At 40.2% G+C, this 24,567-nt stretch overlaps 1 protein-coding gene across 3 annotated transcripts in view; it reads right to left on the reverse strand.

The window, feature by feature from the left end:
- The window catches only part of MED27 (mediator complex subunit 27), a 103,795-nt gene that overhangs the window by 53,631 nt on the left and 25,597 nt on the right, over window positions 1–24,567 (reverse strand). For all 3 annotated transcript variants that reach the window (XR_006104996.1, XM_042478990.1, XM_042478991.1), the window contains exon 3: window positions 9,895–10,025. Coding sequence is in view for 2 of the 3 variants with exons in the window: in XM_042478990.1 (XP_042334924.1) it covers window positions 9,895–10,025 (131 nt within the window). In the remaining variant the exon portion in view is untranslated. The remainder of the gene's footprint in view (window positions 1–9,894; window positions 10,026–24,567) is intronic.

Raw genomic sequence — 24,567 nt, forward strand, 5'->3', positions numbered from 1 at the left:
GCACTTTTATTGTTTGGCCAAATTCAGCCATTCCCTAATGAGTCCGATTTAAATGTGCCAGTTCTTACAACATGATCTGCTTATTAACATTGCTGGGCCATGGACTTTCTGAGGCCACCAGCATGCCTGCACCCACAGACAGTGACAGCAAGTGAGAAGGATAGGTTTTTTAACTTCAATGGTAGTTCTTTGACTGGTCATCTGTGAGCTCACACAAATGGATCATCCTGTGCTTGTGTAGTACATCATTCAGGACCTTTTAGAATGTTATAGAAGATGCTCTGAAGATGCCAGCCACAGATGCTGGCGAAACGTCAGGAAGAAACTCTGCTAGAACATGGCCACATAGCCCGAAAAACCCACAAGAAACTATGGATGCCGGCCATGAAAGCCTTCGACTTTACATTGTTATAGAAGCATTTTTCAGTAACTCTGCCTACCTCCAGCAACCCCGTGTAAGTCAAAATCGCAAGCTCCATGGATACTGATGCGGCAATGCACAGATTAACATGGAATTCCTCCAGACCCAGGGTCACACACACTGTGTGTGTGTGTGTGTGTGTGTGTGTGTGTGTGTGTGTGTGTGTATCCAGCTGTCTTCTAAGCCAGCAGTCTCTGAAGATGCCAGCCACAGATGCTGTCGAAACATCAGAAATAAACTCTTCTTGAACATGGCCACATAGCCCAAGAAACCCACAAAAAACTATGGCTGCTGGCCATGAAAGCTTTTAACTTCACAGAGTTGGAATACCTAGTAAACTGATCCTCCTTATGTGCCATCTAAAGCCCTCTTCCCAAATCTGTAGATATGGCAGAAGATGTATAACAGATTAAGAATACATGATCCAAATTACAAAGAATACAGCACCACCTCTTCCTATTGCCACTGCACTTCCAAATCCTACACACAACTAAGAAATATTCTATTCAGGCTCCAGATAAGCAGATGTGGATTGTATCAGATCATTTCGCTCAAATCTACACACTATGGCAGTGATGGTGAACCTTTTAGAGGCCGAGTGCCCAAACTGTAACCCAAAACCCACTTATTTATTGCAGAGTGCCATATCCCTCTGGGTTTCTAGTAACAAACTCTAGCAAACTCTGTGCTGGAGCGATGGCACATGTGCCCACAGAGAGGGCTCTGAGTGTCACCTCTGGCACGTGTGCTATAGGTTTGCCATCACTGCACTATGGCATCTAAGACCTACAGATCCTTTTGCTGAGATTAAATTGTAGAAATATAAAATCAAACATCAACACTTATTGTTAATCTATTCTTTTTTGTAATCCACATTAATTCACAAGAAGTTTACTAAAGGCAGCCTTAGCATTTCAACAAATAGAAAGGCATTTTAGTGCAGAATGATGGAAACTGCCAGAAGTGAGAGTTGGCAGATTTTGGATGGGCACTGAAAATAATGCCCTCATTCAAATGTGGTGAGAATCTCACATGCTTCTTTCAAGGAGTGTGCCTGGCATTCTCAGGTTCTCTCCAACATGAACAGGAGGAGGAGTTCGAATCTTCCGTTTTGGGAGTAACAGCAGTTTGTCATTAAATGCAAACTCTGACAAAAGGTGTTGAATTAGGATTAATCGAAGTAAATCAACTCCAAGCTAAAGGTTCTTATGCTAGCTTGTTTCAACTAACCACAATTAAAATTAATCATAGAAAACAATTTTGATAGCTGTCAGGCTGAATTGTGGTTATTCTTGCAGCTGTGCCATAAATGAGAGGGGAGACAGAGTGAAACAAAGCACAGGTTGCATGCATAAGAATAAACCATTTTTTACTGTTAATTCAAAACCAGGTCAATACAACAGGGAGAAATTGCCACATTGTACAGGGCCACACAATTCAGCTCTCTTATTTCCCTGGTTGCAAACATCTCAGAACTACCCAGTAATCAGTGGCATCTAATAGCCATAGTAGTAGCAAATACATTTCTATACCACTTATCAATGCACGTACGCACTCCCTAAGCAGTTTGAAATGTGTAAGCTTATTGCCCCCAACAAGTTGGGTACTCATTTTATTGACCTCGGAAGGATGCCAACCTGAGTCGAGCCTCAGCCCTTGGGTGGGATTGAAGTCATAACCTTGTGGTTTGTGAGTGAGTGATTGCAGTACAAGCATTTAACCACTGCACCACCAGAGCATCGTCTAAGAAGTGGATCAAGAAGCAGCTTTCCTTTGCTCTGAACGTGGCTACCTGCATGTTCCTGCTTCTCTGACTGGTGTCTGACTGGTGCCTCCACTTACTTTCTTTCTGTTCTAGACAAGTTAGCAATTACAGAGCAGCAATTATGCCCTGCATTTTTGTTGTTGTTGTTGTTGTTGTTCTTAGTCCAGAGATGGACTGACAACAACAGCAGAAGATGCGCTCCCCTCTTTTTCCTCACTTCCTCCTTTTGATGGATTCTGTAAGAATGGGTTGCTACGGGTATTAATCTCTGATACAATCCTTGCTGCCTGCTGGGACCCAGGATTGCCCATCAGGCAGGAGACTGGTGGTCTGGCATGTGAAATTACAGTAACTCTAGTTTCTCTACCAAACACTTTCTAACACTTTCTCTCCAAAAGTGTTCCTTTGGAACTAGAAGTTTTCTTTGTTGTGCCGTTGTGGTGACACACCTTGTCCTGTTAGGAGAACAGAAGAACAAGGAAGTTTCAGAGGTATTTATTATGAGAAAACAACCAAGCAGTCCTCAATGCCTGTGTAGAATACTCTTCAAAGGCCACACTTATTTGTTGTTACCTTTCTGTCTGTCTTTATTTCTTTCACTCTTCACGTTCCCTTTCCTTCTTGTTCAATTCCTCTCTCAACATCTTCCTTCCTTTCTGATCCTGGCATTTTGCGCTCTTGCCTCCCATGACAATTTTTTTCTTCTCACCAACTTCTCCTCCCTTAACTTCACTTTCCCCACAACCTGTTTGTGTGTTCTTTACACTTACTGGAAAGAACATTCACCCCCTCCCAATGCCCCAAATAACTGACAATGTCAAACCCCTGAATCAAAGAGTATTATTAGTAATAGAGGGATATAACCTGTAGTAGTAGAGGAGTATAACCTATTTCAGAGAAACAGCCCAAATTAGAGAGTACAGTAGTAGGAGTAGCATTATATGTCAAGAATGATTACACCTCTGAAGAGATCCATGACTTAAATCCTAGATGCCAAATTGAGAACATCTGAGTAAAAATTCAGGGGGAGAGAAACAACAGTGGTGTCATTGTGGGGGTCTACTACAGACCCCTAAAGCCCTATTATTGTTATAAACACTATTATTATTATTATTATTATTATTATTATTATTATTATTATTACTATTACTATGTTTACTTTAGTTAGGTGATGGTAAGTTATTGTTTATGGAAAGATGGTTTGAGATTTGAATTAGCATATGTTCAGTAATAAAATAAAAACATGTGCAAAACAAACAAACAAACAAATAAATTAGCTTTGTAAGTAAATATGTAGCAGCATAATATGTGAATAGAAGTATAAAAATGAAATCTGAATAACCAGAAGGATAGTATTATTCTGTAACAATGAAAATATTTTCTTTTAATTTCTGTGAAACCCACATGTTGCACTCTTTGTAAGGAGAGCAATCACAGTCTAAATAAAAATCAGTCAAATCTAACAGACTAGAAAAACCTATATAGGCAAAGAGAGTTTGCATAGTGGACCGATGAGAAAGTGTCGAACACACACATATGGAAAAGAAGCTACACAATGGCTGTGTTAAGTGGAAGCAAGTGAGCTAAAGGGACAACTGCGAAAACACAGCAAACTTGACTTCCTGCAAGTGGTGTCAAATTGTGATAAATCATGCAGACATGATTCAGTGAGCTCATTTGTTGTTCCTGCACATTTTGCTAAGAACAAGAAAAGGCTTGGGAAAGTTAGGATTCAGGCAGTGGTTAGTGCTAGCCAAACTAATATGGCCACAAGTTCTGTCCTGGGCCCGGTGCTATTCAACAGTTTTATCAATGACTTGGATAATGGAATAGATTGCATGCTTATTAAATTTGCCGATGACACAAATTAAATGACCTTTTATAGATTAGAAAGCTGGGCCAAAACTAGCAAAATTAATTTCAATAGAGACAAATGCACTTATGCAGATAAATGAAATGAAATGGGAGACACCTGGCTTGACAACAACGCATGCAAAAGGCATCCAGGAGTCTTTGTGGACCACAAGCTGAGCATCAGTCAACATTGGCCCAGTAGAGACTGGTGCTTTGTGCCAGCCTGGGGCAGAAATTAGGGTTCTGTAGGGCTGGGCATCCGCAGGTGCCCAGCCTTACTATCAGTGTGTGGTTCCAGAGCTGACTCTGGAGCAATGGATTCAAACTACAGGAAAAGAGATTCCACTTCAACTCCAAAAAGAAGTTCCCGACAGTGAGAGCTGTTTGACAGTGGAACACGCTGCCTCAGAGAGTGGTGAAGTTTTCAAGCAGAGAACGAATGGCCATTTGTTGGAAGTGCTTTGTCTGTGGCAAAATAGGGTTGGGCTGGAAAGCTTAGGACCTTTAACCAGGCCAACTCTAGGATTCTATGAATATCAAAGAATATAAAACAAATGCAATTTGTAAAGAAGGATAGGGTGAAGTAAGAAAGATTTTCAGGTATGAAAACAAATGCATATCTGAAAACAGCAGCAGCAGCTACCAGAAAAAACCACTCAAACTCTTTTAACTAAAGCAGGAAACTGAATGCAGGAGACAGACATCGATTTTGTGGAATTGAGAGGGTTTTTACACTTGCTAATTTAGTACCTTGAAAAAGTAATACTAAAGGAATGGTATGATAAAGTCACCATGAGTGAGGGATATTGGGTGAGTCTTTCATACTGCAAGTTATTGGAAAATGATCTCTTCCTTATTAATGCAATTCCCATCATGTACAAAAAGGTATCTCCATGTTGAGAGTGCACACAGTATTTTAATCTTTAATTATATTAACTCTTCTAGGGAGAAGCACAAACTCAGGTCTATGGATTATTTCTTTATTGCATATCATCTCTGTGGTATTTAATGAATATTGTTACTTAATGCAGCATTTGCCAGTATGGTGTGGGTGTGTGGAGAACAGTCTATGCATAACACTAAGGAAATTTGGAAGAATGGAAGTTCATTTTTAGCTTCTTTCACTCTGGGAAAGTTTTAATAGGAGCCCTTGGTTTGCTAAATACTAAACCATCAACTACCTGTAGAACAACAAATGTTACAGCACAGTGCGCTTCCATATCAAGGACTCCAATATCTCAATTATAGTACACTTTCAAGAGTGTACAGCTGTAAAAAAGATAGATAATAACCCAATTCTAAAACCATCTGGAAAACAAGCCATACAAAATGAAATTCTGAAGCACGCTTTTCAGGAATACTTTCAATGATCTGTTTTCAGCAGGAAAAGTTGATTAATTGTAGATATTAAAGCACATCAGTTTGATTTTTAAAAAATATTAGCTTCAGATGATTACTTTATTTTACTTTAGGTTGCTAGGTCTTGTTATTCTGTAGCCTAAACAAAATTTAGAAACTAAACCCACCTCCAAAGCTAAGAGGCAGAGCATTTAAAGTTTTTAACTCTGGACGTTTTAAGTTAAGGATACTAGATGTAGAGGAAAGCAGGAAAGCAGGGAAAAGCTCCCAAAGACCACATGGGAGATTCAAAGATCAGTCAGTACTGACAGCCTGCATGCCTGGCTCTATAAAAACTAATCTTTATGTGCTCAACAGTGCATTATTAAAAGCCATAGTAAGTAATGAATGGCGTTTCCAAATGTGGTGCCCCACTGGGAAAGATTTCGGCCATCTAGCTGCCTCTGAATACAAGAGCTGCTTGTTGACAAGTTGTGAATGGTGTGGGTACTGCTGCATCTACTTGTGGAGTTCAGCAGAATAAAGGATCAGGTCACTGGTCACAAAATATGAACCACTATGCCAGTGATGGTGAACCTTTTTGGGGCTGAGTGCCCAAACTGCAACCCAAAACCCACTTATTTATTGCAAAGTGCCATGTCCCTCTGGCTTTCTCGTAACAAACTTTGGCAAACTCTGTGCCGGGGCGATGGCACATGTGCCCACAGAGAGGGCTCTGAGTGCCACCTCTGGCACGCGTGCCATAGGTTCACCATCACTGCACTATGCTGTTCTGTTAGCAAAAATCTACTCTGCAGTTAATGTTCATAAATATCTTTTCATTTTAAAATGCATAAAAAATACTTTATTCATTGGAACATCTTTTTAGACATACACTTACAAAGGTGCATGCAACACTGCACACTCTTGAATGGATACAAATTATGCACACAAAATGTATACACACATAAGTGCATAAAATCCTGTTAAAACCATGCATTAAAAGTTGTACAAATTTTTATACGGATTAAAACACTGCAATCCCACGCAGAATTCAAAAGGAACTTGAAAGTGCAAGAGTGCTAAGCCAAGTGGAACTGAGCTTGAGAGATTTATCATCCAAAGCAACACAGGAAATAGTGAAACATAAGCATTAAGGTAAATACTTAAATTATTAAAAAAAAGTTTCTGTTCTATCTCTTTTGCCAGGCCCTTTTCCAAAAATGTATTTATGACCAGTCAATAAATCAAGTTGTCGAATAGGTGAATTCTGTCTAATTGAAAAATCCATTTTCTCAGAAAAGGACAGTCCAAAGAGATGAGCAGCTCATCCTCATTTCTGAGCAATTATTTAATTTTGGCGATTGTTCCATTTTTCTTGTCAGCCTGATAGAGAATAATGAGTAAACTGGAGAGACAGAGTGAAACCACTAACAATGTTATCTGAGCCTTTGAATCTACTTTTCAGCCAAAAGTGCTACAAAATTCCCACTAAAAGTAATCCCTCAATCTCCAAGCGTCTGCAGCTAAGGAGCCAGAGAACAAGTTGCTCACTGAACCCTCTTCCCATCAGCATCTCTTCTAAACTCACCCCAACACTCTTGCCCCTTGATATATGGCAAGCAGATCAGAGCTTTTATCCCGTTTCAAAGTCCCCAAACTAAAGGTCAACTGCTTCAAAACAAGAGGTCCTGAAGTCTGCCTAGCGTAATGTTAGGAAGAACTTGAAGCAGATTGTGTATGGGAAAACCTAAAATTTGGTGCTCCAGGTCACCCAATATTAATCGAGAATGCCATGTCAAGTTGAGCCTCTAGAATTCTCAGAACTAAATATTCCTACTGTCTTTGAGCTTATTCTGCTACCTACTTTGGCATCCCAATCTTCCATGATTATCAAGCAACCTGTTTTAGTATACTGTCAAGTTCTTTCTTTTTTAAACTGTATTTATTTAAAATTAAAAATAAATATGCTTACACAATCATATATTTACATCTTGGTTTTGGTTTATACATATACAATAAGTAAGCTTGAGATTTCCATTCCATGAAAGTGGCAGCTAATTTTTTGCTTCTTAAAAGCGCAAAAGATACGTAATTTTTTTATTATACACTTTTTTGTTTTTGTTCTTACACTTCTAAACCTCCATTGATTCTTTTATTTTCCTTCCTTAGTGTGGAGAATGTGTCTTCTTATTTGTCTTCTTATCGCCCATTCTTCTTCTTTTTGGATTTTCCTTATATCTTTCCCTATTTTCCTTTTTATAAACTCCTTTTTCTTCTTTTATTGTTGGTATTCTTTCTTTCACTTTCTCTTACTTTTTCATTCTAATCACTACCTTGTTCCACATTTATTTCTTTTTCTATTTTCTTTTTCCAATAGTTCGTTACTACTTCTCAGTCTGGAGAAGAGAAGGTTAAGAGGTGATATGTTAGCCCTGTTTAAATACTTGAAGGGATGCCATATTGAGGAGGGAGCAAGCTTGTTTTCTGCTGCCCCAGAGAACAGGACCAGGAACAATGGATGCAAGCTCCAGGAAAAGAAATTCCACCTCAACATTAAGAGGAACTTCCTGGCAGTAAGGGCTGTTCGACAGTGGAACACACTTCCTCGGAGGGTGGTAGTCTCCTTCCTTAGAGGTCTTTAAACAGAGCCTGGATGGCCATCTGTCAGGGATGCTTTGACTGAGAGTTCCTGCATTGCAGGGGGTTGGACTGGATGGCCCTTGTGGTCTCTTCCAACTCTATGATTCTAGGCCATCAAAACACTCTTTTCTAAATCTCAGCAAGTGGCTGGCTTTTACTACAGCTCAGTAACATTCCTAAGAATTTAAGAACGTAGAAGAGCTCTGCTCACCAAATACGTATCACAGAGTTATGGACTCTCCTTCTTTGATGGTCTTTAGACAGAGGCCAGATGACCATCTTTCAGAAGTGCTTTAGTTGTTTAATCATGCATGGCAGGAGGCTGGACTAGATGACCCTTGCAGCCCCTTCCAAATCTGAGATGGTATGATTCGATTGTCCATTCTCCCCGCACTGTGGCACACCAGAGGCCTCTGGGAAGCTCAGATGCAATATATGTAAAACCACAACCGCACACCCATGCCCTCCAGATAGTAGTCTACAGAAAACCACAACCTCTGGTACTGGAGAAACTATTTCTCTCTACTGTGATTAGCAACTGATAGCTCCATTCTCCATGAACCAATACATTAAATCTATACACTGAATGTATAGATACATGCAAAAATTCACATGCATCATATGTTTCATGAAGCATCAGAAAGGGTAGGTGAGTGGTGACAGTAATTTCTTTCTGTCTTTGTCCCAAAATCTTTGAATTCCTAGGGGTTCTCTGACGCAGAGCTATGTACACTCGGAGTTTGCTGATTACACCAAAAATCAGGTACTCAGCAGCACACAGTTTATACCTCAATGAATCTGGCTCCATGAAAAACTGTACTTCTGAGAGAAGGGTGTTCAAAGCCCCACACTAATGTCTTATGCTCCATTTCTTATTGTGATAATTTCCCTATATATGTCACTAAATATTTTAGTAGTTTATTAATTTATAAGCTTTGTTATGTACTTTTATGAGTTTTTAAAAAATGAACTTGGCAACAGAACCAGACAACCTGAATTGCTGACTACTAGTACTCATACCATTACTAAACATCATTATAATAGCTTGTTTCCTGCAAAAAGTCCCAATTCTAGTATAACATTAACATATTGTGAATAGGTGGACTGCTGAAAGGGTTTAGGAGGAATTAAGGCCTGTTACAGACAGCCAAAATAAAGCTGCTTTGAGTCAGAGTGGAGCGTGACTTTGGTGCAACTTCTGGACTCTTAGGATGCATGCATCATTGAAACACCATACCTCCACTCTGACTCAAAGCAGCTTTATTTTGGCTGTCTGTAACAGGCCAAAGTCATCCATTTAGATCCAGATCTTGTCATCTGGTCAGCAAGTAGGATAAAATTCAGATAGGGACCAGTAACCCAGCCCTGGTTGAGAATTCTTCTCTGCAGATTACTGAACTAAGCCTACAAATCCCAGCATCTTCTACAGGAAAATTATATTCTCTGTGTAATTCCTGTTGAGAAGCCCCTCCCCACTACCAGAAAAGCCCATTCTTCAAGCAAGATTTATATTCTGATAAGGACTGAAATGGCCAAATCCATCTCCCACTACCTTTGCCTTCTTGGAGGAAACAGACATCCTGGGACAATGCTGGAAAGAAGCAACTCTTACACATTCAAATGGAATATGCACAAAGCCCTTCACTGGGAAGGTTCCCAAAGGATCAACATCTTGGTATAAGCAGAGAGAAGCTCACATATCTTCTTCATTCAGTGGTTTTGGAAAGTTCCCATCCCATAGTTTAGTACACAAAGGGAAGATCCCAGGATGATATTGTATTGCAATGCTTAACCTCCCCAACACTAAGCATAATCAGTTTCCCATTCTCTCTCTTCTTGCTCATTCACACACACTTGCTCTCCTTCTACTTACTGAGGTGGCAGCACCAGAGTGGTAGGCTGGGCCTTTGGCCTTCGTTTGGCAGATACCCCCATCTGGTTGGCAGATCGTTTCAAAGACTGCTGATTCAGAAGACCAGATGCCAGCCCTGCATGGTATTGCAGCTAGAAATGGGAAGACGTAGAGAAAAGGTACAGAATCAGTTTAAAAGGTCAGCCTCAAAAAAGTTTCTCTTTTTATGTCACTGCAACACTTGGGTCTGACCTTTGAACATGTCACAACATGAGCTGAAGCTAGAACAAAAATGCGCCTTTTAACAAAAGCTCTGGGCAAAGTATTTCCCCAGTAAAGTATCCTGTCGGAGAAAAACGGATCAACATTTACCACGTGGCATTTTATGGGCTTCTGGCAAATATTCCTACACTTGTCTGGAACTACAGCACTTTCACAAGACGTGTGACCTAGCCTGTGATATTACCTATCAACTTAGGGAGATGGCAATTTGGCATTTTGCTAATACCCATCGAAATATCAAGAAACAGTATGGGGTTTTACAAGAAACCTGTGAAGGTCAGTTTTGCTCTTATTCTTAGTGAACCCAAAGCTAGCAGCAGAAAGACACAGAGAGGTTTCATAGTAGAAATACCAGAATCATTGTGCATTGCCTCAGGCGCACACAGTGGCATGCCCTCCACTGCAAAAAATTAATGGGGGATTTAAAAAGGTGAAACTAAGACACCTTAGAAACACATATTCAGTGGTAATTGTGTTGGCCATACAGCAAAGTACAACAACATCCAAAAGTCAACAGTGCCTTTATTAGGCCAACCAATGTTGCAAGGTTTTGGCTTGTTCATCAGGCAAAAGCACTAAAGATCATACAAGAGAAAGAAAAAATATGACAATGTTAGAGTCACAGGCCTACATTTCGTCAAGATGTCCTCAGCCCTCCTTCTGGCCATTTGGGTTCTGAGAGACAAAGTGTTTAGGAAGTAAAATTTAAACTCCATTAGCAACACAAAAAGATACTTCCTCTGGGATCCAGGTTGTCTCTGTCCTTTGTTAGACAAAGAATTAGATTTTGGATGTTATTGTATTTAGAAAGACAAGTTCTGCAATTTTTGTAACTTTGAAAATGCTGAATTACAAGTGGGACTTGCATCACAATTCCTTCACCCTAAAAGACCCTAAGAAGAATATGTCTCTAGTCCTGGTCAGCTAGTGAGGCCTCCTTTGAGTGTGGCATAAGTTGTTCGGGACTCAAAACAGGGCAATTCACTTTTCCCCTTCTATTTTTTGTTTTTCATTGCCAACTGCCATCCAAGATTTAGGGATTCAAGCACTGAGCATGCCTAGTCCTCACTGGGCCATATTGAGGCAATGCGTTTTCAATTACAGGAAGTGACTGTGTTCTCCATAAGCAAAGGGAACAAACTAATCAAGGAAAATGCGCTGTGCCTCACTTGCCATAATACTATGAATGCAGCCAACTTCATTTCAGTAAGTATTTCGTGTGCCAATAGGCAAAAAAGTGTATTGTTCAGAGCAAATTACTAAGTGGATATGGATGTCTTATAAAAGATCTTCTCGTCCCAGTTTGGTTGTTGTTGTTGTGTGCCTTCAAGTCACTTCTGATTTATTGCAACCCTAAGAGTCTTCTTTGGCAGAATTTGTTCAGATGTGATTTGCTTTTGCCTGCCTGAGGCTGAGAAATCATGATTTGCCCAAAGTCACCCAGTAAGTTTCTATGGTTGAATGGGATCCCAACCCTTGTCTCCCAATGCCCAAATCTATGACAACTGTGCCAATCAGAAGTCACTTCTCCATCCTGTGCAAACCAGTGCAATTTCCCCACCTACTGAACTTAATCACTGAGAAATATAAGGGCTTGGAATTTGACCAATCCAGAGAAGAATCAAGTGATGGATCAAGTTTCAGAACACTTTGTACAGCATAAAAAAATTAAGTGTAATTTTCAGGGTGCACATTTACAACAACAAATGCTATTTGGAAAAATGAAATTAAATAATTATACCAAGTGACATTATTTGTTATATGGTTAATTTTATATAGAACATTATGCAAGGGGTTTGGAGAACGAATGATGCTTATAGGACTTCTGAGCTGTGCTCTGGTGCCCCAAGAAACTACAATTCCCAGAATTTCATAGCATTGAGGCAGTCCAGATGCAGCCAGGGTGGCCTTTTATCACCTCTGTTATTTTACTGATGTTGGAGGTTCTCAAAAGTGTTGTAAGAGAAGGGAGAAAAAGGAGAGTAAATATTAAAGGCCAAATTTTTAAGCGACTTTTGGTTAAAGTTGACCACAGAGTTGCGCTGGAGGACCTAGATATTCCTAGAGACAACATATTAATAAAATCCGTGAATAATCAAAGCCACAAAAGTCAAAGCCGCAAATGTGGAGGGATGAGTGTATAGCAATTGTGGGCTATGATCTTCAGTTAAGGGAAAGAAGTCATTATAGTATGTGGAGCATTGTTTTTTTGCAGGGGGGGGTTGTTTGTTTTCTTTGGTGTGTGTATTTTATGATTGGTCTGGAGTTGTTTTTTGTTTTTTATGTTCTTCTGATTTTTTAAAAGTGTTATTTTATGTATACACAGTTGTATATTGAATAAAAATATTATTAAAAAACCCTTTCTGATTTACTTGGTCAATTTATCATGTGATCTAGACAGCAATACGAAGATGCATAGCATTCTTAATAAAAGCAGAACTACTCTGTGCTAGAGAGAGGGCGGGGTATCATTTCACTCTAACACCCTCATTTTAGGCCAATGAATTTTGTTCAAATTTGTTTTTATCCCACAGATTCCTTAAATGGGAAATCAATGAACGCAAGGGACAGTACAAGTTTGAAAGACAATGCTTCAAAATGTCAGGCACTCCTGCTTTCGATCTCCACTCCTAGAATTTGCAATGAGAGCAATATGTGTACCTTTTATAGAATAAAAAGCACCATGGACTTGGCAGGAGAGTCCACTTTGGAGCGGAGGCACCTTCCATTCCCTTCAATTTTCTTCTCGGCATCTTATTAAGATTGGTGCAAGCTCTGAAGTTTAGACCTTGCTGACACCACTTGGGAAGAGGAGGCTTGTTATATACCAAGTTGTGGCACTGGGGCAACTTTGCCCAATTTAGACACATCCTGCACAATGGAAAGGACACAGGCATTGGTGCTAATCAGAGCTGAAGTCTGAGCTAAGACATTCAGAAAGGGATTCCCATGTTGAATCATCCCAGAAGGGTTTCTTTTTTGGAGGGCATTTCTAACAACACAGGGATCTATGATTATTGAGGGGGGGGGCATTTTTGTCCTCGGAGGCCAGCTCCTCCTGATTAATCTACTTCTGTTATTCAAATGTAATACAGATAGTCATTTCTTCTGCCCACCCACTTTTGCTTCCAGGAACAGAGATCCAACTGTCAGGATCTATAAGGGCCCATTAAATATTTACCAAACCATCTTTATAATGGGAGAAAAGGTCAAAGTTAATAAAACTGACAGGCAGCTCCTGCCCAACGTGATTCATACATTATTTAAGCACCATGCACTGTATTTCACAGAATAGATCTCATTCTTTTCAGTTGAAAACTTTTCCCTGCCCTATAGGTCTTCCTTCCCTTCCCTAAATAACCCAAAGACCTATCTAATCTTGAAAGCTAACAGGGTCAGCTGTGGTTAGTACTTGGAAGGAGACCTCTAACAAATGCCAGGTGCTGTGGGCAATACTTCAGAGGAAAGAACTGGCAAAATCACCTCTGAGTATTCCTTACCAAAGAAATCCTTATGAAATTCATGGGGCTGCCACAAATCAACAGGTGACTTGAAGCCAGAGAGAGAGAGAGAGAGAGAGAGAGAGAGAGAGAGAGAGAGATCTAAAAAGGAACCAAAACATTAATAAAGACATGAATGTCTAGTCGTAACCATTACTAAGCTGAAGAACCAGCTTTATCCAAGGACTGCTAGAGTGGTCATGTGGCCAGCATGACTGCACCAAATGCTGTTACCTTCCAACCAAAGAATCTCCATGATAGCCATTTCATGACACATGGCCACTTCCCCAAGATGGAGAAATCATGCTTATTCAGGAGGCGTCAATAGCACAGTTCAGCCATCACATCAAACTATGGTTAAGGAAACATAATCAGGTTTTGGCACAATGCCTGAACTGACAATACATGGTAAATGATCAACTGGTAAATGGAGTCCAGAGACCATGAGCTAGTTTAGATCATTAAGCAAGTGGCAATGAGCCTTCAAATTATATAGTTTATCGTACAGGCCCCTGGAACGGGCCTGGTGCGTTACAAAAGGGGGCGGAATGGAAACGGAAGGCGGCATTTTACCACACAGGAGAACGCCGATGCCGCAAGTTCCCATTCCGTTCCAGATGCGTTTCCCTTAATAGATTAGAAAACTGGGCCAATACCAACAGAATTAATTTCATCATGGAGAAATGTAAGGTACAAAAAACTGAAATGTATAAATATAGGATGGAGAATGCTTGGGTTGACAAGAGCACATGTGCAAGGGATCTAACAGTCCTAGTAGACCACAAGTTGAACATGAGTCAACAGTGTGATGCACAGCTAAAAAAGCCAGTATCATTCTAGGCTGCATCAAATAAAAGTATAGTGTCTAAATTGAGGGAAGTAATAGCCCCTCTCTATTCTGCTTTGGTCAGGCCTCACTTGAAAAACTGTGTCCAGTTCTGGGCACCACAATTCAAAAAGGATGTTGAAAAGCTGGAGCATGTCCAGAGAAAGGTGATCAAAATGTGGAAAGGTCTGGAAACTATGCCTTATGAGGAGAGACTTGAGGAGATGGGTATGTTTAGCCTGGAGAAGAGAAGGTTAAGAGGTGACACGATAGTCCTGTCTAAGTACATAGTTGAAAGGATGTTTTATTGAGGCTGGAGCAAACTTGTTTTCTGTTAGCCCTACAGATGAAGACAGGGAGCAATGGATTCAACTACACAAAAAGAGATTTCACCTCAACATTAGGAAGAAATAACTTCCTGACAGTAAGAGCTGTTCAACAGTGGAACTCACTCTCTCGGATCATGGAGAAGTCTTCTTTGGTGGCCTTTAAACATAAATTGGATAGCTACCTGTTGGGGGTGTTTTGACTGTATATTCCTGCATGGCAGGAGTTTGGACTGGATTGCCCTTGAGGTCTCTTCCAACTCTGATTATATGATAATCACTCATATCAACCCTGAGTCCCACTGATTGAAGCTGCTTTGAGTTCCCTGTTTGAAGGGCAAGAAACTATTCTCTGCCACTTGTTAATGCATCTGCTCCTTCAATGACCACCTCCTTTTCTTCCACCACCCATACTAAGTAAATTTTCTGTTATAAGGCTGGTTCTCAAAACAGATAGGGGACTGGAGCTAAGACTGAAAAGCTTACATGGAACAATTCCAAGGCTTGTCTTTAACCATATTCTTCAAATAAAAACTCGTTCACATGTCATTCTGCTTTCCTCTAGTTACGATGTCAGACATAGCTGTTGCCTCCATCAAACTACTGTCAACAACGGATTCCATTTTGCTTTCAAATGCTGAACAGTGAAGAACTCTCAGATTAAAATGTGTTTATATCTGCTGCCCCTGAATGCTGTCATTCTAAATCAGCCCCAGAAAACTTGATTCCCCAAGATTTGGAAACCTTATTAAAGCACATTCCTAAAAAACATCGTGCCTCGGGGAATTTTAAACACCTGCTAGCCTTTCTGCTGCTAGTGTAGCACATCATGGTATTTAAGATAACATATTTAACCAAAACTTATATGACAAAACAAGAGCAGTGCTGCTTTTTAAATAGGATTGTATATTTATTTATTTATTTGTTTGTTTGTTTTAAATTTGACAGTTCCACAGATATGCTAACTCCAAGTTCTCTGGCTGAATGATTGGGGGAAAAACATACAAGTGAGCTTTACCAAGAAGAAGGATTCTCAGCGTTGTGGAAGTGCATCTCGCTAATACTAAAACAGAGAAATATCTGTCCTGAGAAGCACATTTGAAAGTGTTTGAAAACAAAATTCAGAGGTGTGTTCTTTAAAAATCTTGCCATAAAAACCCAACACAGCCTAACTGGCACCTCTTTTCTGCCTTCCTCAAAATAAAGTCCTATGGAAAGCATGTGGAGGTTTTGCAAATGTCTTATCATCCCGAGTAAGAGAAATAAGGACTGATCTATCTGCAGGCACAAAAGAGATCATTTCTGCCCCATCACCAGCCTAAATTTCTATCCTACCCACATCTTTTCTTGTGCTGGACAGGCCTAGATGTGTACCATGATTTGAGCATGACAGCAAGAAAAACTGAGAATTCTTCTCCATCAAAATCCCATTTTTCTTTTAAAGTAGGGTGCTTGGTTGCTGTTTTGGTGCCTCACCAAACATGCTTTTAGCCTGCTTTATAGAGAAAAACTTGTTTCTCAAAACAGTTCACATCAGTCAAAAATGCAATATGCTCCTGATGGTGGTAGACATGGCACATTAGTGAAGATGAGCCATCTGCCCTGTCTCAGGCTCACAAACTAGAAAGGTGAGACAGAAGGGAAGCGAAGCAGAGTGGAATCATAGAGGAGGAAGAGTCAAGTCTGCAAGTTCTGGAAGAAGTGATGGGTAAGGCAAGCACTGATAACTATTTGGACCAGACTGAGCAGAATCAAAGCAAAAACTAATCTGCCCCTCTTCCTTCTCCTTCCTACTCCCTTCACCTCCTCTTTCCTCTTTGTCAGATTTTAGCCTGTGACCTCCTTGGGCCAAGTTTTCTGTTACTCTTTAACTTACTGTAGACACAACGCCATTTCCATCACCACCATTATTGATTCTTCAATAATAATTTGTTCTAGTTATCTGAAAACTAACTCCAGCAGAAATACAATATCAGAACTACTCTGGAAATTACTTCAGATGCAGGTCATATTACTGTAGTTTGTTTGTTGTGGCACTTTTAATAAAGTTTACAAATCACATTTTCTACGAGGAACATGTGAGGTCAAACGGACATTCTGCATACACAATTCATGCCCTGGAAAAAGTTCAGGCCTACTGGTGAATTATATCACCTGACTCTAAGATGACAGGAGCATGCATAGTAAACTCATGTAATATTCCTTTAGTGTATTGTATACTGCAGAACTTACTTTGCACACAAGACATTCTATAGAAAACAATGAACTTTTAACCAGCAAATCAAACAGTCAAAATTTTATTTGACTAGTCAGAAGGGCTGCAAGTTCAGAAAACAGTCATTTGTGTTTTTAACACTATTTTGGTTCTATGGACTTTTGTGTAATGGAACAGGCTACATATGTCACTTTCTCTTTATGTATTGGGTAGAGTAAGAGATCATAAGAGAGGAAACGTACACAACCCCCTGCCTATCTCAATGTGCTCTTAAATTATCGCTGGGAGTGTCATAACCACAATATTGAGAGAATAATCTCTGGTGGATCAAGATGACAACCTTAAATCAGCAATATGCATAAAGATGTCTAACACAATTAGAGTCAGAGTAAACACACCATGCTCTGTCAACTTTTATCCCTTTTAATGGACAAACCATAACAAGAAAATGAACTGATTGCATGTACTATAGGCATATAATATACCAGGATAATAAATCACATCAACACACCCATCACATCTTTGACCTGCAATCTCTTTTCTCTGTCAGGAAAAGTGATCCATTACTACACCTTAGCCTGCCCACAAAATTGTGGACCAGCTTCAGCAAACAAGCTTGTAAGTGCCACTGGGGGGAAAAAAACAACAACATCTACTTTTGTTGGGACATATTACCCCTTTGCCTTGCAGGCTTCATTTTCTTTGGAATAGTCGTTTGAACTGACTGTGGGTATAAGAGTATCATATATACTTGTGTACAAGACAACCTCATTTATAAGCCAAGGGCAGGTTTTAGGGCCAAAATCATGGATTTTGACATGACCCATGGATAAGTTGAGGGTAAAACTTAGGGGCATGGAACAAAGGATGTAAAGGACAAAACAAAAGGAAATTACAGTCTTCCTCTCGAGACCTTCCTCAAGTACCTAACACCACACCCCTGGTGCTGGAGGACAGCATTTTAATATCAGGTTGAGAAGGGAAGGAAAGTGGATGGAAATGGGGTGTTTGGTGATCAGAGAGATCCAGAGCAGGGGGAAAGAGTTTTAACGTCAGATTGAGAAGGGAAAGAAGTGAAGGGAAATACGTGTTCCATGGTTAGAGAAATCCAGAGGAAGAGGCAGAGGTGGAGGAGGGGCTGAGACGGTTTAACATCTGACTGAGAAGGGAATTACCCCTTTCACACACTCACACACCCTGCCCTGACAGCTCTTTCAGAGATCACTCCCAAGGCATGGACAGTAAGGCATCGGGAATCAATCAGGACCTTTCTAAGCAGTACAGTGCACCCGCGTCATATGCGGATGCACCATATGTGGCTTTCAGCATACGCTGAAAGCCGCCAGGGAGCCCACGGGAACGTGCGGGGCGGTGTATCTCATTAAGAGTAATGGGGTGTGCAGCTGTGGTGCATGCATGCCGCTGCGCCACCATGCCATGCATGAGCTCCATTATTTTCAATGGGGCTCAAGCATATGCGGGGGGTTTTATGCGGGGAGGGTCCAGAACGGATCCCCCGCGTAAAAAACGGGCGCACTGTATTACTGTACTAACCCGTATATAAGCCAACTTAGAATTTTAGAGTCAATTTTGGGGTATACATTTTTCAACTTAAAACCGATATATATAGTACGTTGAAAGAAGAAGAAAAAAGTAACCATCCTCTTAATGGATATATGTTAATGTGCTAGTTTTCCTTGTACATGTTTGGAACTAGAATATGCCACCTAGAATTCTCTGGGGGAAGTGTGAGACATTAATGCTCCTTCTGCTAGAGTTTCAATCAAAGTCTACATTCTTGGATTTTTTTTTTAATATCGTAAAATACCTTTTATATTCACCCAGGCTTTCAATTTTGACTGTTCCCAGAATTTACTATTCTGATTATATAATTCTGTATTTTCTTATATTGTGATTTTCTGTCATTTAAGTGTGTTTCTTGTAACTGTGGCAACATAGCTGAGGGTCAGGGTAAACATCTATACAGTAAATACCAGGTGCACTAGAATCTCAGAGTATATTTTAAAAACAAATTGTAAACTCTCAGATTACACAGATATGCCCTTGGCCTCTTGAAGGAAAATCTAAAGCAAAGAAATCAGAATTAAAACTAAAGCTGAAGTACAGAATTAATATTGAGATGTGCACTGTGCATCCTGCCCTAATGCAGAGATGATTAAACCAACCCCACATTCTGCAGTAAATATGGATTGCCACATAGTGCCTTGACCATCAAGAGATCATCTCAAGACCCAGGACTTTGAAGGAAAATACCAAAAAGGAATTCACAGATACAGCTGTTTACATACTGTAGAATCATTATGTAAAGAGATCTTTTACCTTTGAGACTTTGAGACTAACTGAAAGAATGAAGTAGGCATCATGAGATTTTGTAGACTAAAATCTACTTCCTCATGTCCAAATGCACTGGAGGAAGTAGACTTTAGGCCCTCTACAAACCAGCAAAAAGCGCTGGCCTGAGAGCAGAGTCAGGGCACAGCATCCTTACGCTGGATGCCCTAACTCCGCCCTCATGGCATCATTTTGGTGTGTACCAGTCCACATGGCGTGCGCCATCATGACACACCTCCGGTGCTGCATCCACATGATGCAGTGTTCAAGGGGCATCATGAAGCCACGCCGCTGCGGTTATGACACCCCTTGGAAGGCACAAAAAGGAGCTGCTTTTTGTAGCTCTTTTTTTGTGCTCTCCAAAGGCTGGAGCATGGGGTTGCCGCATCTCTGATCGGGCCAGGAAAGGGGTGGCTGCATGCCTCTCCTTAGGGGCAATCTGTACAGCCACTTTAGTTTACAAAAACTCATGCTGCCAACTTCTTTCTTTCAGTTAGTCTCAAAGGTGCTACAGGATCTCTCTACGTTCAAAAAAGGAAGGAGAAGAAAAAGAGAAGAAATGTATAATCCTATATACATACCGTTTCTGGAAACAAACACCGCAAGAGGGCTACCTTCTGAGCAGACATTAATAGAACTTTAATATTAAGAACTGTTCTTTTCTACAAATTCTTCTTAATGCTAATACATTTTAAAACAGATGCAAGCAAAACATCTAGTTTAATCCATTTGAAACATAAACATCTTTAAAACTTTCTTCAGTACTGTATTAGAAGGTATTAGACTATCTTCATTTTTGTACACATTATTAATGCTGCATTATCTAGAAGCCATCAAAAATTTGAGTGGTCAAAGTTGGTGGTCAGGAATTTGAAGCAGCCTTGCATTTCATGAAGCAATTCAATCCTTCAGGCTGCCGTGGGGGGAATGAGGAGGGAAGGGGCTCTCCAGCTCAGCTGAGACTCCAGCAACAGTTGGCTGCTTTTCGCTCAGTTTGCTTTCCAAGGAACTTAGGAACTAGGAATGGGTGCCCCTGTCTGCCTCTTCTTTCCCCTTTTCTCCCAGTACCTTCCCTTTTCCACCATGCCCTTTACACTGCCACTTCCACCATGCCCTTTACACTGCCACTTCCACCATGCCCTTTACACTTAGCTAAGAGCTGAGTCTATCTTACTATGGTTGTTTTTAGTTGCTGTAATAGCCTCTTTCAGTTGATGAGCAAGGAAAAATCATTCACATAAAGCCCACAAATAATCTAGTTCACAGAATTTTTTGCCACTGGCCAGGTAAGAGTAACAAGCAATTTTCTATAAGCTTACAGTTTGTGCAGGCTGTAGAGGCAGCAAAATGTCCCCCATCCCCACAGAAGACACCCTCCTGGAGCCCACAGCCTGCCTATAATTCTTGGGCAATCAGGTGAGTAGTTTTGTTCAGGTTTGTCTCAATGGACCCAAAGCAATTCTTAAAATTGCCCATATGCACCTCAAACAGTTAAACTGTGAATGCATTTTTCAAAAAATGCAAACAAAATCCGTCAGATCTGATTGATAAAAGTATTGTTTTGCTAAGGCTGGAAAAGTGAAGATTGGCATCATTTTCTTCCCCACCCCCCCCCCCCCCTAAAAAAGCTGATTTGCTTCCTTTGCTTTTTTCACTGTAGAACACATAAATCAGGGAAGTGTTAAAGAGGCCCATATATCACAAACTGGCATTTCAAAACTATTTACAGAGTCCATAATATTCTCAACATGAAACAAAAATGTGGCTGTGAAAGATGAATAAATGCAAACAGGGAAGGAGGAATTTCAACATCCAAATGGGGTTAACTGTGTTTGGAAATAGCTTTTTACCAAGTACATTAAGTAGTTGCATAAAAATTATCCTAGCAGCTCTACAAATGCACAAGATTATCTATTTGTCAAAGCAAAAAATAAGCACCTGTTCTTTAAAAAAAAGATGATAATTGTTAGCTTAAAATTGTATCTTACAAAAATAAAATCTATACACAAGGAAAAGTATCCGGAAAACTGTGTATAATGTCAGCGCTATGGGAAGGATCCAGAGCTCAACTGCTCTGCCATAATCAGTCTATGAACCAAAGGTTTCAGCCAATGCCCTATTTGTTATTTTGCTACCCCTACAGCTAACAAAAAGCTCAACTGATCAGGAAAGAAGGGCAGAAACTGAAGAGTACAACTCTCTCTGCATTAAAGAGATCCAAGTGCAAGCAAAGAAATGCAAAAAAGCACAAATTCCAGAAAAGGACAGGAGCCTGAACTGATGCAACAAGCAACCATAGGTAAATTTATATCACAAGAGATTTTTCCTTTCATCACAGAAGGTAGAAAAAGAGCAATATTTCCCAGGCTTCCAATAAACATATGCACATCTTGTGCACAACAACTGCATAGGTATAAGAAGAACCTAATAGGGAATACAGGAGTTGTCTGCACTGGTAAAATAAAGTGGCTTCAAATTGTCTTGAAGCCTAACTGTTCAGATGATGTACAGTGCCAAACCAGGTGGAAACTGACACAAAACCATGCTCCGGGGCTAAAAACAGTAGCAAAAAAAGAAGCTTTGGTACTCCGCTTTAATGCAGAAAATGTGCATCATTGCACTGTCATAAAAACAGCACGGCATAAGTGTGGGAAAGCTCTGGTGACGTATGGAAGCAGTTTGAAGCATGGTCAGGGGGCACACTTTATATACATACACACAATCAACCCTCAGTATTTATGAATTTTTTTATCCATACCTTGAAGCATCCACAGCTTGAAAATATTAAAAAAAATATGAATTCCAAATGCAAACCTTGTTTTTCCACTTTACAGAAGGGATACCATTTTTCTATGCCATTGCATTTAATGGGACTTGAGAATCTACGGATTTTGGTATCCAGAGGGTCCTGCAACCAAACCCCAGCAGATATCAAGGGCCCACTGTATTTACACTTTACAAAAAGTTGGGCACCACAGTGTGGAACATGCCACAAGAAACTTGGCAGGGGAGAGAATGCTTTTGATACAGAAGATCCTGGCTTCTACCCTGATATCTCCAGGTGGCAATGGGAAAGATTATGTCTCCAGGAGAACTATTGTCATTCAGCAAAGACATGAGAGGGCTCATCCAGGACTCAAAGAAGGCATCAAGGCTATTTGCTGGAACCACTGCCTGTTGCAAAGCAAGGTTGGGTGCCATCCAGGTAGCTTCACTGCTGAGTAAGTGACAGTCATGAAGGCCAATTTTCCATATCCTTGATGGCAAATCGAAGCTTTTCCTTTCAAAATGAGTGTTTAACTCAAAATGTGTTCATCAAACAAGAAATGGGACAGAGGGGGAAAGAGAGCAACTGTGAAAATAAAGGGACTGGAGAGGAGAGACTGTGAAGAGGGACAGTGGTCAGTAGGTCTTTTTCATTTATTTCTAGTTTTGTAGCAATAATTGAAACTTTTTTTACAATAGCAGATGCCTTTCCTCCCACACATCAATTAATCTGTGAAAGGCACTCAGGTCAGAGAAATAATGAAGTGCTGAATGCTTTGCATTGGTAAGCTCTGCTATCTGGAGGTGGAGGCTGTAGGCGAAGTGCCAAAATGCACATGGGTTGCTAGAGCTACATCAAAGCAGAGTTCTGCTGCGTTTGTTTGTTTGTTTGTTTATCATCATCCTGTTTCCCCCCCAAAATTGGGATTCAAAGCAGTTCACACTTTAAAAGAACAATACAATTAAAAACACCGAACAAGTGAACATTGAAATAGACTATTTACAGCATTAAAACAATTCACTCACAAGTTAAAAGAATAAAATGCAATTAAAAAGATAAAAAGCTCTTTAAAACAGCTTAGTTGAAACAATACAGTAGCCTTTAGCATGTTCTTTGAAAACTTTCTGTTTTAAAAGCCTGTCTGCATAAAAAGATTTTAGCCTACCACAGGAAGAACAACAACAAGGGGGCCATTCTCTGTACTGTAGTCTTTCTCTCTCTCTTCTTCCTTGCACTTTCTTCTTCTCTCCCCCCATCTTTGTATATGTATTTTTATTGTAAAATAGATTGTTTGTATTCAAAATGACTAAACATTATAAGGACTAAAAAAATGTCAGCCCCCTGACCTAAAAACTAAGAGAGCTTCAAGACGCTGGAATATGCAAATACTGTAGTGCTTGGTGTAGGCACAACACAGTCTCCTACATGTTGCTTGGCAAGGACAAAAGCAGCAGGAGAGGTAGCATCCTAATCACAGGTGTTTCTGCACAAGTGAGCTTGCGAATCGAGTTAAAGCCTTATCTAGCAGTTCAGTAGAGGGCTACCCATAAAAGACAATCTATCTACCTGTTAACATGGAAACTAGGACAAGGATTGCAAATATTCCAGGAGTATCTCAGGGCTATGTGCAGATTTGGGACTGCTCTGCATATGGCACCAAAATAGTCGTTGTTGAGAGGTCAATGTCTATACCTTTCTATGTCAGTGCACCTAGTTTGGGGAGTGGGGGGTATCCATCAGCCAGTTCCATTGTGCTTTTCCTACCTCTCAGCTGGCATATAGCAATAGCTATTCCACTGGACTACAGAACAGAGAGAATATGGCGACCAACATTTGGCTCCTCCATTCTTTAAGCTGTTTTAATTTTGCAATGAAGAAGTGGTTTCTGAGTGTCTAGTTTTTTCCTCCTTATTCCCCTTTCCATTTCCCCCATGTCGTTTACATTGAATGTCTGAGAGCAAGACTATCTGAATAGCAATCTTCACAAGCTGCTCTGAGAGACTTCTTCAGCTGAAAAACAGGGCTTAAATACTCTAAACAAATGTTTTGTTACAAAAATACTGTGGACTGCAGAGGATTCTGGGACATGCTTCCTTTATGCAATGCACTGGCCAGGCCTGCTGGGTTTCACTAGATGCATATGTATACTGCAAAGGCATATCAGCAGCAGTGAACAAGGGGTCTTTCAGGGAAAGTTGTCCATCACTGCTAATCTTATTAAGCTGCCTTGGACCTTCCAAGAATCCCCAGCATTTCCTGGAACACAGTTAATGCTAAATTTACAACACTCCCAGTGTAAATAGATAGCTATGGTTTGTTAAGCATCTAATAATCTTATTTCAAGAATTCCACAAAGTTTTATTAGATAAATCATACCATATTAATCACCTTGCGTTACTTTCAGGAGTCTAAGTCTGAAGGACATG

This window comes from Sceloporus undulatus, chromosome 7 (assembly GCF_019175285.1).
Source record: "Sceloporus undulatus isolate JIND9_A2432 ecotype Alabama chromosome 7, SceUnd_v1.1, whole genome shotgun sequence".
Classification (NCBI taxonomy): Eukaryota; Metazoa; Chordata; class Lepidosauria; order Squamata; family Phrynosomatidae; genus Sceloporus; species Sceloporus undulatus.